The sequence below is a fragment of the Halichoerus grypus genome, chromosome 2, assembly GCF_964656455.1.
Source record: "Halichoerus grypus chromosome 2, mHalGry1.hap1.1, whole genome shotgun sequence".
NCBI lineage: Eukaryota > Metazoa > Chordata > Mammalia > Carnivora > Phocidae > Halichoerus > Halichoerus grypus.
Window position 1 is genome coordinate 130,016,466 of NC_135713.1, and position 14,393 is coordinate 130,030,858.

Below are 14,393 nucleotides of genomic sequence, written 5' to 3' on the forward strand. Positions count from 1 at the left end.
TTCCTTCTAGCCCATTAATTGTAGGGTAGCTTTCCTTTGCCCATCCTCTTATTTTTCCCGACATGATTTTGTGCTGTCCACACCTCCTTGATACAATAATAACAGAAGAGTATATTTTGTTTTGGTCTGAGTTTTGATCCAACAGGAAAGATCAGTGTTGTCTGTTTTCCCAAGGAGATGTTGTCCCAGGACACTTTTCCCAAAGGACCACAGTGCTGATTCATCCATTCTTTATTTATTTTTATTGCTTTAATTTTATTTCATTTCTAGCCTCGTTAAATGCTAATAAGATACATGCCATAAAGAAATATATTCCAGAGGACATGAAAAAGCAGACCTCGTGTCTGTTTACCCTGCTGGCAATGATTCTCCTCTTCAGGACCCTAGCATTCCCCAGTTTAAAGCTTGCCTTCCACGACAGTTTTCTGTGCACAGATGAGCTGCTATGGATACAGGTGTGGTGCCACCTTGAAGAGTGACAAACCTCTGATAAGAAGAAGATACTACGTTCTTTGACCATCGGTCTAGTTGGGTGTTTTTCTCTGTCCCATGGTTATCTGGGATGTCTAAAAACATGGTATTCCTCAAGTGTGTGGGTTACCTGACTGCTGATGTCTGAAGGGGAAATATTCAGGAATTGCTTCTAAAGACTCCCCTTGGTTTTGTTTCCTTCCAATACGAACGTTATAGGATATATTCAAACCCATCATCCTGAACTTGAGTTTGCTAATGGGGAGGCTAGCTGGGTTCTGGACTTTACACTGGTGACACTTAATAAACATTTATTATTTTCTTACTGAGAATCCTTACATATCTTCATCAGAGACCACAGGGGTGACAATATTATTAAAGGAAATCGGGGCTTCTTGTAAACATTCTGGAGAGGCCTCAGCCTCTTGGAAGGGCTGGGATCCCCGCTCAGCTTCCAGCTGCTGAATTTTCCTTTCCTTTTCCTCTAAAACATCTTCCAGCTGGGTGATCTTCTCAGTCTGAAGGGAAACCTGCGTCGACAACTCCATAATCACGTTAATTTTTCGATCACCTTCTTCGACAGGCGGGAGACCCCCACAGGACTCTTCCCAAGAGTTGTCTTCTAGAGCAAAGAAGAAAAAGAAAGTCTGAGCAGTTTTAATTGGATTTCCCAGGACTCAAAGAGAGGGAAGATGAAAAAGCTTTATTTCTCACGTTCTTAAAAGGGAACACAGATGTTGCGTCATCTGGTCAGATATACTGAGAATGGAATCTGGATCCGGTGAGGGGAAAGTTTCTGGGTGTTCATGAAAAAAGAACTTGGAAGCCTCCAGAGAGGGAGGAGAATCAGTCTTTGCCAACTCTTTTTTGTACACATTTAGCTTTTAATTAACCATGGGAATGAGCCCTCCTTGAAAATCCAATCTATGAACAAGAGCCATCCCAAGTTTCACGGTATCTTTTGGCCCGAGAATCTTTCACAAGAGCGACAATCGAGTAGAGATATACTTTGAATTGAATTTTAACTCAACTAGGAAAAACAAAAAGTTGTTATGGCCCTTTCTGGAAGATGTGATGAGAAAAGACTAGTTTTTTAACCCAAGTCAGCTTTACAGTTGGCAGGGGTATAATTTGAGGTGATCCAGGAAAGCTATTAGCATAGTATCTGCCATAGAGATTCTTTTTTAAAGGTCTGAAGCTTTTTCAGCATTTCTTAATAAAAATCACTAGTACCTCCTGGATAGAAAAGCTTATCCTTTATAATTTGTGACCACTCAGATAAGGATAAAAGCCTGAGTAAAGAGGGAGAGGGAGGCTCCAATAAAGAGATAAAATATTGGTGGCTGGCATCAGGGAAACCTTGAAAAAAAAAAAAATCCCAGTAGACCATCAAAAAATGTAGCTGCTGAAAGCAAACCTCATCCTACTAGACTTTAGCAGGATCACCCTCCTTTACTGCTCTCATCCTGAAATTTCCACCGTTAAAATCATGTCTCTGAGTTATATAAAGGGCAGACATCAGCCGTAAGTGATGTCAATTGGCTTGGGTGTCATTGTAGGATTACTCGAGCTAATAGCATAGGAATGAAAGGTATTGACAGCCGATTACTATAATTAAAGGTCCGGCATTTACTCGGTCCTCAGTGAACACAAACCCCACAGCTGCACCTGAGGGAAACCTAACTGCCAGTCCAGGAGACGGATGCCTGCTACTATTGTGTGAAGACGGGGCAGTTTTGCTGGGATGGTCCATGCAGGCAGGGACTCTCCCACTTCTCAGTAAATAAAACTCATTTGCCATCTTTTTTTTTTTCCTAATTTTCCCCCAGGGATCATGGGATGAAAGCTTGAACACTGACTTGCATGGGGGGGCAGGATGCTTTGGGCCTCCGAAAAGTGATGAGAGGAAAGATCAGGATGTCCTCTGCTCTTAGCAATTGTGCTTAGCGATGTCCTACATTTCAAGAATCTGTGGAGAAGTTTTTGTTCTGAATATGTGAAATTTTAGCACTAATATTGAAGGAGATGGTAGTTTGTCTACCTTTCTTTGCAAGCAACGAAACATCTCCACATCTCAAAGGAACATGTAGTTTGTTGCCTCTGCAATAGGCCGGTGCTTTTAGGCCCAGGCGAGTCAGTCCATTCGGCAGGAGGCTTTCATCATCTCTGATACGCCAGGGCCTTCTCACCTTTTATCTGGCCAGAGCGGTGCTGTCCAATACGGAAGCCACTAGCCACGTGTGACATTAAGCAATTAAGTGTGGCTAGTCTGAAATGAGATGTACTGTTAAGTATAAAATACACATTTGATTTGAAGACTTAGTGTGAAAGAAACGTGAACTATCTCATTAAATTTTAAAAATTTGGTTATGTATGAAAACAGTAAAATTTTGGATCTATTGTATAAAATAAAATACATTTTAGGACAATATTCACTCATTCATTTTTTCCTGTATTCAAAACATGGCTCCTAGAAAATTTAAAATATCATAGGTGGCCTGCCTTGGTGGCTCTTACTTTTCTGTTGGCTGGTGCTGGGCTCGAGTTTCTGTTTGGATGAGCATTCTCTGACACCCAGGTGGATGGGTTCCTCGTGGGTGGCTCTAGTCAACATGTATGGTTGTTACTTGGGAGGGAGAATTGTTGACCCTCAACTGTTAGCACACAGATCATTTTTCTGTTACTCCCGATGGTGGAAGCATGGAAATCTGGGCTTGGGAGAGTGGGTTCTTGTGGGTTGAAGTAAGTTTCCACAGGAGAGGAAAGAAAAGACAGAAAGTGTCAACGAGAGGCAGCGAGAAGATAGGAAGGAAAGGAATGGTGGGCAGGATAGGGAAGGCTGGGCCTCCGTGAGGCTCAGGGCTGGAGAAGGGCATCAGGAGCCTCCCTCTTTGTTGTGCTGGCTTGTCCTCTTTCTCTTTGACCTCTTCTTCCAACTTTTCTTTCTCCAGTTTTTCCTCTTTTTTCAGGAGGACTTATTTCCTACCAATTTACACAACTAAAAAAAGGCGTTTAGTGCCATTACAGAAGGCAAACTGGTCAAAAAAGTGTTTTTTTAATAAGGCAATATAGGTGGAATACGTTGTTCATCTAATTCTAGTGATAAAGGGGTAAAAATGCAGCAGGATGGCATTACCTAGGCAATTGCTGTTACTAGGTCTACATTTTCTGTCTCTGCCCTCCCAGAAGAGAGTAGTCAAGAGAGAGAAGGTAGAAAGAGAACGAGGGAAAGAGAGGCAGGGAGTCTTGGTTAGCGCAGGCTGCCATAACACAATACCAAATATTGACTCGGGGGCTTAAACAGCAGAGATTTATTTTCTCACAGTTCTGGAGGCTGATAGTTTGAGATCTGGGTGGCAGCCTAGTTGGGTTCTGGTGAGAACTCTGCCTGGTTTGCAGAGGACCACCTTCCCACTGTGTCCTTACAGGGCGCAGCAGAGACCACAAGCTCTCTGATGTTTTCTTCTACGGGGCACTCGTCTCAGGACCCGACCCTTATGACCTCATTGAAACTTAATCACTCCCAAAGGCACCATCTCCAAATGCTATCACACTGGGGTTAGGGCTTAAACACATGAATTACACTGAGGACGCAATTCAGACAATAGCACAGGGAAAAGACAATTGGAAAAGGAGAGAGAGTACAAGGACCTTGATTCTCACTGTATTGTTTTCATGTATTAAGTGAAAATGCTGATAAGGAGATAAGCTAAAGTGCATCTATATACCAGCTTTTTTAGATTCCACATATAAGTGATATCATATAGTATTTGTCTTTCTCTGTCTGATGCATTTTACCAAGCAGAATGTACTTAAAAGCTGAATTGATCGAGAAAGAGTGGAGTGGTGTTTACTAAGAGGATGCGGGATGGGGAAGGAGGAATTGGAGAGGTATTGGTCAAAGTGTACAAATTTCTAGTTATAAACTTAAATTCTGAGTAATGTGTAGCGTAATGATTATAATTAATAATACTGTATTGCATACTTGAAAGTTGCTGGGAGAGTAGATCTTAAATGTTCGCTCCACAAAATAGACATGGTAATTCTGTGATGGGATGGTATTCTCAGCTAACGTTGTGGTGGCAATCATTTTGCAAAATACACATGTATCCAGTGAACACATGGTGCACTTTAAAGTTACACCATCTTATAGGTCAATTATATCTCAGTAAAACTGGGGGGGGGGGGGCAGAAAAAAAGAAGTATATACACCAAGAAGGAAATTTCTCATACAGCTATATTTTACTATTTAATGACCTCTTCACACATACAATAAAAATATTTTTGTTCCATTTCTAAACACATTACAAATCACAGAAATGTTTTAAACTCTTCAACAAAGTGGGGGCTCCAGGAGTCTCATATCCTAGTTGTAGTGGAATTAGCCCAAGGCCACCCTAGTGATTTGTCCAGACTCTACCACTAATCTCTGCATGATCTGATGTGCACCATTCTCCTTGAATCCAGGCTCCCTTATCTGGAAGCTCCTGACAGCTCTACCCATCCCCACATCTCAAACACTGGTGGTCCTTCCTAGATTTTCATTAGCAGCTCATATAGTCTTGCCAAGGTCACATCTGCCTGAAGCATGGAGGGTTCTGTCATCTGATTGCATAATCTTAGGTTTAGCCCCATTCCCAGGGACCTCCAGGAGGCACAGAGACAAGAGAAATTCTTCTGTCACAGGGAGGGAGCCAACCTGATTAGCCATAGTCAGGGTATGAAATCACAATTGCTACCGTAGCAGAGGTTTTTACAAGTACGTGCCGTTTTTCATGATTTCCCCTCCTTCTGCTTCAACTTAAAATAGGTGTGAAGCACAAATGAGAATGATGGCTTAGGGTCACGGCAAAGAGGAGATGAGAGAAGGTGGCAGTTGTGCATGCTTAAAAAGGTTTAGAAAGAAGACAGACAACAGGAGCATTCTTTTGCGTGCAGCTGGGGCCGGCTAGGCTCACTTTTCTATGTAGCCTTGAAAAGACAAAGGGCCCAGAAGAAATTGTGACATTTGCTTTTGACCATTTCCAGCTTCTCATTCTTAATAGCCTTAAACCCTTCGTGCTCTTAGCAAAGTGCCATATGTGAGTTATATTAAAAACACTAGTAACTAAAGAGATAACAGCAGAGGTTATTACAGTTTGAGTAGCTTAGAGACTTAGACTTAACTTAGAATGTGTATTTTGGCACCATCTGATCTCACCTGCACAGGATTTACATCTGCAACATCCCTAACTGATGCTTTTCTAAGTAAGTGGCTCCCGGACATGAGTGTCCCTCCAGCTCTTAATAGGTCAGCTGCCAGTTGTAATCAATGAATAAAATTTGCTTTTTACCATCAGTACAGCTGCACATTGTTGGATACCTGGTGGGTGGAGAGGTGTGATGGACAGACTGGAGGAGAGCAGGATACAGCTTGTTGCTAATCAGAGAAAGGACGTGTGGCGCAATACTAGGTTCAAAGACCTACATCACCTGAAAACATTGCTTCGCGCATCTGCTAAGTTAATAGTTCTGCCTCCGAAGTGATACATTGCTGAAGGGTGACCCAGTGAGTGTCCGGGAGGCTTTTTTTAGATTTTCTAAACATTTGTTTCTAAAAATGGGCATTTCCCCTTTTGATCGCTTCACTGATGCCACCACCGGAAAGTGTTCACTGAACACAGGAATGCTAAGAACCACTGATCTAGTTTCTGCTTCACATGCCTCTCATGATGGGAAGCACACTTCTCCCCAGGCAGGTCTCCATGGTCATTTTAAAAATTAATTCATTAGTAATTAGTCACTGGGACCCTGCACGTGGAGAACGAGTCAGATGCGCTGTTGGCTTCCACATTGACAGTTCCACGTTTGGGGAGGGGAGAGGAAGCATTGAGTTAGGCCCCAAAGAACATTCAGGATTTAGCCTAAACAAACACCTCAGCTGCGTACTACCTCATGAACGTTTACTTTTCTCTCTGCTTTTCAAGCTAATGACCGAGGCTGCCAAGTGTTTACTCAATAAGAAAGACTCTTCCCAGTGAGGTGATTAAATGCTTTATTTCATCAGAGCTACCCAGGATTACTGTTTGGCCTAAAAGACTATGTCAGCTTCCTTCTCTGTGCAAATGCCCATCACTCTGACTCACCTTCATGTGGTTTTGGAAGCTGTGTATATTTCTCAGTAACCACAAGGGAGTCCAGTTTCATCTATTGCCATACTTGGACTTGAAAATTGGCTCATCCTTGTAAATCTCTCTCTCTCACTATTTGAATAATAAACAAAACTTCAATAATAACCTTCCTAGTTTTAGACTTTCACAATTACCATCCGAGAATAGTACTTCTCTGAAATAAATGATTTGCTTATTTGGGGGGTTCTTATAGTGCAAGTATTTTACATCTTAAAAGTCAGATTATTCTTACTACTTGAAGTTTTCTCTGTTTTCTCCCTTCGGTGTTTTTATTCATACGGAGACCAGTGTCTCTAGTGACAAATGGCCAACTTCAAAGAGGTTTCAACTACTTTCCATTAATGCCGTGAATGCTTAGAGTACTTTTGAAGTTGGCATGTGTTTGTTGATTTGGAAATAAGAGCGGCATTAAAAGAAGAGAGTTGATTGGGGTACCTGGGTGGCTTAGTTGATTTGGCGTCTGGCTCTTGGTTTCAGCTCAGGTCATGATCTTGGGGTCCTGGGATCGAGTGCCCTGTTGGGCTCCAAGCTCAGTGGGGAATCTGCTTGGCGATTCTCTCTCTCCCTATCCATCTACCCCCCACTCCCCGCCGTGCTCTCTCTCCCTCTCAAATGAAGAAATACATATTTTTTTTAAAAAAGAATAGATTTAATTGGCAAATAAGTTTGGTCAGTTAAAAGAACTGAAATGTAGTTTGATATATGCTTAGAAATTTTCAGTGTATATCAGAAAACTTCCCACATCTTAGTGATGACCACTGTTACAATAGGATTTTATATTAGCAGAAAAATCTAAGGTGCAATGGCAGACTGGAGCAACTCTATATTTTCACCTAGCTACAGTCCAATAGCCCCACACGTTAGATCCTGAACACATGTGTTTTAGTAAATGCTTTGGAAGGAACAAAATACTTGGTTTAAAACAACGATGGCAGGGATGCAATGCTGATGACATGGGGAAGTGCTCTGGAGAGCGATCAAAGAGCTTATAGAGCACTTGATGAAGAAAACACTCAGGAAAAACAAGGACTGAGAGACAGTCTGTAGGAAGCACTTGTTGCTTCAAGTTTTGGGGGCCTCCCGCAGATGCTGGGCCCATGCCAGTCTCCAGAACCAGCATGAAGGGTCTGGCTGATGTGGATGCTTTGAGGACTTGTATAGTGTTTGAGGACCAGGTAGGATGAAAAACATGCACCTCCCACTGTTAGCATTGCTCTTGTGGCGGTAGGATGCTCTCACCGGGAGACACGTCTAGGATGTAGAGGGATTGAGGGAACTGCAGATCGCTACCCTCCTTCCTTTGTTGACTCGGAGGCATAAATGCACCGTGATGCCCATGGTTAGTGTTTATTGAAATGGCTAATTCTCTCTTGCCCAGCACAAATACCGTAGTTGAAGTATTGCAATAGCTTCACGTCTGGTCCTACTGCTTCTGCGACCTGCCCTTTCAGTCTGGTTTCAACTCTGCACAGAGAGGTCTCATTGAACTTTAAGTTGGGTCTTGACAGTCTTTTGTCTGAAATCTTCCAATGATTTTTCATCTCATGTAGACTAAAAACCCACCTGCTAACATACTCTGTGATTTGGCCCCCCTTTACTTCACGGGCACTTCTATTCTTCCTTTCCTTGTTCCTAACAGACTAGGCATGTTTCCACCTCAGGGCCTTTATATCTGCTACTCCTCTGCCTGGATCACTGTAGCTTCGATGCATACATGGCTAGCTCCCTCAGTTCCTTCAGGTCTCTCCTCTCCAAAGTCACCTTCATCCAGTGAAGCATCTCCCAGTCGTCTTGCCTACAATTTCAACGCAGCCCCCACTGCTGGACAAGTCAGATCCTTGTTCCCTGCTTTGCTTTTTTTCTGAAATTCTTTGTCTGACTATTTTATGTTTATCTTCTTGGTAGTCTCTTCCTACCCTGCTAGAATGAAAGCTCCATGAGGGCAGAAATCTTTGACTATTTTGTTCACTACTGTGTCTTCTCTACCTAAAGCAGTGCCTGGCACATGTCTTAAGTCATTTGTTAAGTGAATAAATGGATGAACATCAAGTGCATATGTGATACAAAACCACGGTAGCAATGGCCAGTCCAAAGGTTTTCATTGGCGCATCGTTAGGATGGTTCCCAGATTTCCTCCCCAGGCACATATTTTCTTTTTTCTTTTTTTTAAAGATTTTATTTATTTGACAGAGAGAGACACAGCGAGAGAGGGAACACAAGTAGGGGGAGTGGGAGAGGGAGAAGCAGGCTTCCTACAGAGCAGGGAGCCCGATGTGGGGCTCGACCCCAGGACCCTGGGATCATGACCTGAGCTGAAGGCAGACGCTTAATGACTGAGCCACCCAGGCGCCCCCAGGCACATATTTTCTTCACACAAAACTTATCACTACTGCAGTCCCCGCCTACCCTCCCCCACCCCAGGTAATAAACTATTGTGATTGTACAACGTTGCACTTCACATCTGTGAATTTAAGTTTTTGTTAAATGGAAAAATGGAAAAGTTAGGGTAGCTCTCTTCCAGATCCGTGACTCAGATTCTATGAGCTATAAAAATGGTTCTTCACACTGGCACCTGGGGAGTTTTATCAGTACAGAGAATCCAAGGTCTCACTGCTGAAATTCTGCTTGAGTGAATCTAGGAGGGTGTCTGGGAATCTATAGTTTTACAGAGTGCCCTAGGTGGTTCTGATGATTGGCCAGGTTTTGGCAGTTGAATTTCTGACCTGTAATAGGCACGGGGAACTAAATTTCTGGCTAAATCCTAAAAGGTAGGTCAGAAATCTTCCAGGCATGCCTCTTCTTGACAAGGCTGCAGTACACATAGCAGAAGACAGATCACATCTATTCTATTCTCAGTGCCTCTCCCTTGTTACCGGACATGGCTCTGCCTGTGAATGTTACCACTGACTGAATGTATCCATGGTCTTCCCCTCCCTCCCTCCACAATTAGCTTAAATCTCTGCGACATCTTGCCAGGTCTAGCTTGGCTGAATCATCTCTAGAATCCAGAGAAAATGATGAGTTTGGAGGTTTGTTTTGTTTTTGCTTTTGTTTCTGTTTCTCAGTGAATGGATAGATCCATTTCCTCACAAGCTAGTCTGGAAAGGAAAGGAGGTCTCTCTTTTGAGAGATCTCATTTCCTGAGAGATGATGCCTTGAGGGCAAGCACAATGACTCCTCAGCTTCCATAAGGGTTTAACAGCTACCACAACCACATAAGGAGCAAGTGAATCCCCTTCAGCAGATCTGAATCCAGGATTTTCTTTCTGGAGCTTCCTGAAGTCAACTGATCTGCCTCCCAAAGACTAAGAACATTATAATAATAGAAAGGTGTGTGAATACCTTGGTACTAGGTTGGGAGGTGGGAGAGATTTGTTTGTGTGGAAAAGCAAGTGGGGACATCTCAAAGATGGTGCCACAAAATGAATATAGGCTGGTCCATGATGGGAGATGGGGGAAGCAACCAGTGGCCAGACACTAGGTGGGGACCTAGTGCAGTGCTGTGTCCCACCTTCTATCTACACCAGTAGGGTAAATTGTTTTACCAGGGTGAGGGTAGGACACCGTAGGTTAACTTAGTCTGTTGCTCCCTTTCAGGGCAGGGTGCCTTCCCACCCTCTTCAGGGTCTCAGATCTTATCAGATTGTTCTACAGAAGGAGTTCTTCAACCAGATTAGGAAAACAACACAAACACTGTTAGCATCACAATGCTCATGAGTTATGCCTAGAGGAAATCAATCTAAGCAGAAGAAAGGTTTTTTTTTGGAATGTCTTTTACCTTTTCCAGTGAGAAGGACCTGAAGTCCCCTCCTGTAAATCTGGCTCCATAGAAGAGTGGTTCAAGCACAATGACTGATGCCTGGCCAGAGGCCTAAAGGTGAAAATGGACTCTGGTAGGGGAAAAAGAAAATCACACTGGGGTGGGGGTGGGGGGGGGAGATACGTAGGAGACTGTGAGAAAAGAAGAAAAAGAAGAGATAGTAGATGAAGGACCATTTTTATGCTTATCTTCAGTAGAATCAGTATGGACTCAAAGTCAATTGGAGGAATATGAGTAAAGATAAGGTTTTATATCATTTAGACTGCATGTTGCATTAGAGTGTAACAGTGAGACTCCTGCTTTTCTTCTTCATGCACAGGGGTTATATGAGGCTAAGTCTATAGAATGATGAACACCAATTTAGTTGTTTGCATTAATTTTCAAGCAGTTATTTGTTATAATTTCTAGCGTTGCATGGCTTTGAGAAATTATATGATGCTGTAGTAAGAATAGTATTGGCAGTGTTATTCTTTGACAGGGCAATGAAAATCAATGTTTTTTTATGGAGAAAGATAGGATAAATAATTCTTCATTTTTGTGGATTAGGGATTTGCTTGTATAAACTCTGCAGAAGAATGGGTTTTGTGGAGAGCGTGTGGAAGTCATTTTGATTTAGTTGACTTGACAGTGCTATTTAATGTCCCTGACAACAGGACACTTGGCTGCAGTCATTTGAGTGACATGACAGCTATACCTCACCACATACGGCTTCTTCTCTTCCTTAAGTCTTATCCCGTCCCTAAATTTCTTCCTTTTGCATAGCCCTGGGATGACAATGATGGCATCACTGAATTTTACCAGCCTCCTAGATTCAGTGCTAGGTCTAGACTCAGTACTTCTTGGATGAAGATAAGAAATCTATGCATAAGATGTAACAAATTGCAAAAAAAAAATACTATAGTGACAAAGACTCTTTTCCTAACCAAACTTTAGTTAGGCTCCTCTGAAACTCATCCTTAAACCCTGTCTTCAAGCGCCCAGTTGCAGAGAGAAGTCTGCTAAATCACTTTTCGAGAATCCCCACCCTTGGTATCTGATCATCCTCCATATCTGAAGAAATTCCTTATCCTCCACCACACCCCAGGTGACATCTGGTCACCCTGGCCTGCCTCCCCCCTTACTCATCTCCCACCAACAAACCCCACCCACACCCCTTACTATAAATTCCCACTTTTCCTTGTTATATGTAGAGTGGAGCCACCCTCTCTTTCCTACTGTGGACACTAATTGCAATCAGTAGCCCTCAATAGAGTCTTCCTCACTGTTTTCCCAAGTGTCACAATGGTTGGGGTTTTTTTTTTTTCTTCCCTTAAAAATAGCAGCTGAAGGATCACACAGAATTTATTCGGATTGTTGATGTATTTTACCCTGGAATCCTAAAAATGATAATATCAACTGCTGCTAGTACTGTCAATTTTCACATCATGCAGAACAGTTCTCCAAGTGTGAACGCTCCTTCTTTTGAGAATGACATTGCTGAGATTAATTACTGAGATTTTTAATTATGTAAAACATTAAGCAGAGGCTGCTCTTCTGGTCCATCCATAATTTTCTCAACAAGCTTCTCAGAGCACTTTAGAAATAGGGAGGTATGGTAGGCAAAATAATGCCCCTCCCCAAAGATGTCCACAAAGTTATCCAGAATAATGGGCCCCCAAAGATGTCCCCAGACCTGTGAATATGTTTCTGAAGATGCTATACTGCTGGCTTTGAAGATGGAGAAAGGAACCACAAGCCAAGGAATACACATGGCCTATAGAAGCTGGAAAAGGCAAAGAAACAGATTCTACTCTAGAGCTGCCACAAGGAACACAGTCTGTTGATGCCTTGATTTTAACCCAGTGACACCTGTTTTAGACTTCTGGCCTCCAGAACTTTAAGATAATAAATCTGCGCTGTTTTCATCCACTAAATTTGTGGTAATGTGTTACAGCACTAATGGGAAGCAAATAAAGAGGGGAAAACTAAGGAACATCTGAGTAATGAGGAAAATCTATCCATGATAGGATTCCCAGAAAGCTCATTTAGGTGCAAAGTCACCAATGGCCTTGGATTTCAGCTAAGGGCAACTAAAGGTTTCCAAACATCCAGAGAGGTCTGGATTCCAGACCCTCCTGCATCCTCTGGAATCTCATGCCTTTGTTATTCTCTGTTCCTTATAAATGTTAACCTTTCCACTGACTCCAAGCCATTAGCATTTAAATGTACTTATTTGGTACCATCTTAAAAAGGAAATAAAACCCTTTCACTACCTAATGCCCCTTCAGCTATTGCTCTATAACTGTTCTCCCCTTTACTATCAGATCTCTTGAAAGGGTTATCTATACTCTGACTCCCTTTCTCCTTGTCAACCCAGTGCTCTCTAGCTTTTGTTTTCCATTACACTTTTCAACTTCGCCTTGCTGACCTTACTGATGTCACTAAATCCACTGGACTTAATGTTGATCTTCTAGGGCCTCTGAACATTTGTGGTTGTTGACAGCCTCCCACAAGACACTCTTTCCTTGACTTCTGTAATATGACACTGTTTTCCCTCAAACTTTCTGACTACTCCTTTGGTCTCATTTTGTGGGCTCCTCCTCAGAGTAATTACTGCATGGAGATCCTTAAACTCCTGGTCTTAAGCTTTCTTCTTTCTCTCTATAGGTCTTTTCTGTGGCCTTGGTGGCAATCTATTTGTGTGAATGATGCCACAGTTTACAACTCTAGATGAGAGCTGAGCCCTGGACCTGGGACCCCCTCCTTTGAGATCTCTCACAAACATCTCAGATGCAGTACATCCTAAACTGAACTCATTATCTAATCTCCAAAATTGATTTCCTTTTTAGTATTCCCTAGCTGAGTAAAGTGGCATCACCATGCCCCTCCTTGCTAAAGTCAGAAAGCTGAGCATTGCTTTAGATTTCTCCTTTACTCTCATGCTCTTACATTTCTCTTATCCCTAAGTGCTGTTGATTCAAACATCTAAATAACTCTTAACTTTGTCTCACTGTCTCCATACCCATTAGATCAGGCTATGTATTCCTGTAACATCTTTCAGCTTGTAATTCTTATTCAAAAATTATGTTCTTAAAATCCATGGAGTACTATTTTATCAAGGACTTTCCCAAACTCCATTATTTCTTCCTCAGTTTTAGTCACCTGATGGAACTATAATAGATGGCCATAAGGAACTAACGGTTGGTGGGACCTATTTTTCAGATGACACAAATGGGCTTTATAATGACCCCCTGAGCATTTGGACATTTATTGTTGGAATCTCCAAGGTTCAGCTCAGAAGAGACCAAGAGAAATGTGGGTTTTAGAGAAGAAGCCCTGAAGTTCTTTTAAGTGCATGAGAGACAACAGCAGAGTTGAAGTGGGTAGGAAATATCAAAGTGCACCCTTGAGAGGAATAGCTCACAGAAACAAGCATTGCTTATCAGTGTCACCTCCTATACAAGTCTAACTTCGTTTTTATTAACTTTCTCCTACTTTTATGCAACTTGCTGTTAGTTTACGTTTCACGGTAAGAAGACAACAGTAAGAAATGGACTCAGGGAACGGTGAGTGCCAGGGATGTCTCCGCTAACTTAAATCGGCAGCTTAAAAATGCCCTGTTCTTGACAACAGCCTATGGAACACGGTTCTTTCAATTCCTCCTCCCATTGGAATGCCATTCCAATTTTATCAGCTTTATTTTGTTTTTTTGAAATTTCAAGAAATTACAAAGATAATTCAGAAGTGATGGAGAAATTCCCCATGAGGGAATTCAAACAAACTTTTCTTTATTTAGGAAATCTTCTGATATTTGGTTCGAATGTTAACTTTCATAGATGGTTTTCCCCATTAATTAACCTCCTTTATCATGTAATTTATATGCCTTCAGAACATTATCAAAGCTAATGGCAAAGGAGTTCTTTTCAGGGTGGGCTTAATTTGAAGGTACCATA

The 14,393-nt window shown here is 42.1% G+C and overlaps 1 protein-coding gene across 1 annotated transcript in view; it reads right to left on the reverse strand.

Annotated features, from left to right (window-relative positions):
• Nucleotides 1-223: 223 nt before the first annotated feature.
• CCDC192 (coiled-coil domain containing 192) overlaps nt 224-14,393 on the reverse strand; it is a 198,379-nt gene continuing 184,209 nt past the window's right edge. Inside the window, exon 6 of the mRNA XM_078067558.1 lies at nt 224-1,093. Within this exon, the coding sequence (XP_077923684.1) occupies nt 807-1,093 (287 nt within the window). The 3' untranslated portion in view covers nt 224-806. The remainder of the gene's footprint in view (nt 1,094-14,393) is intronic.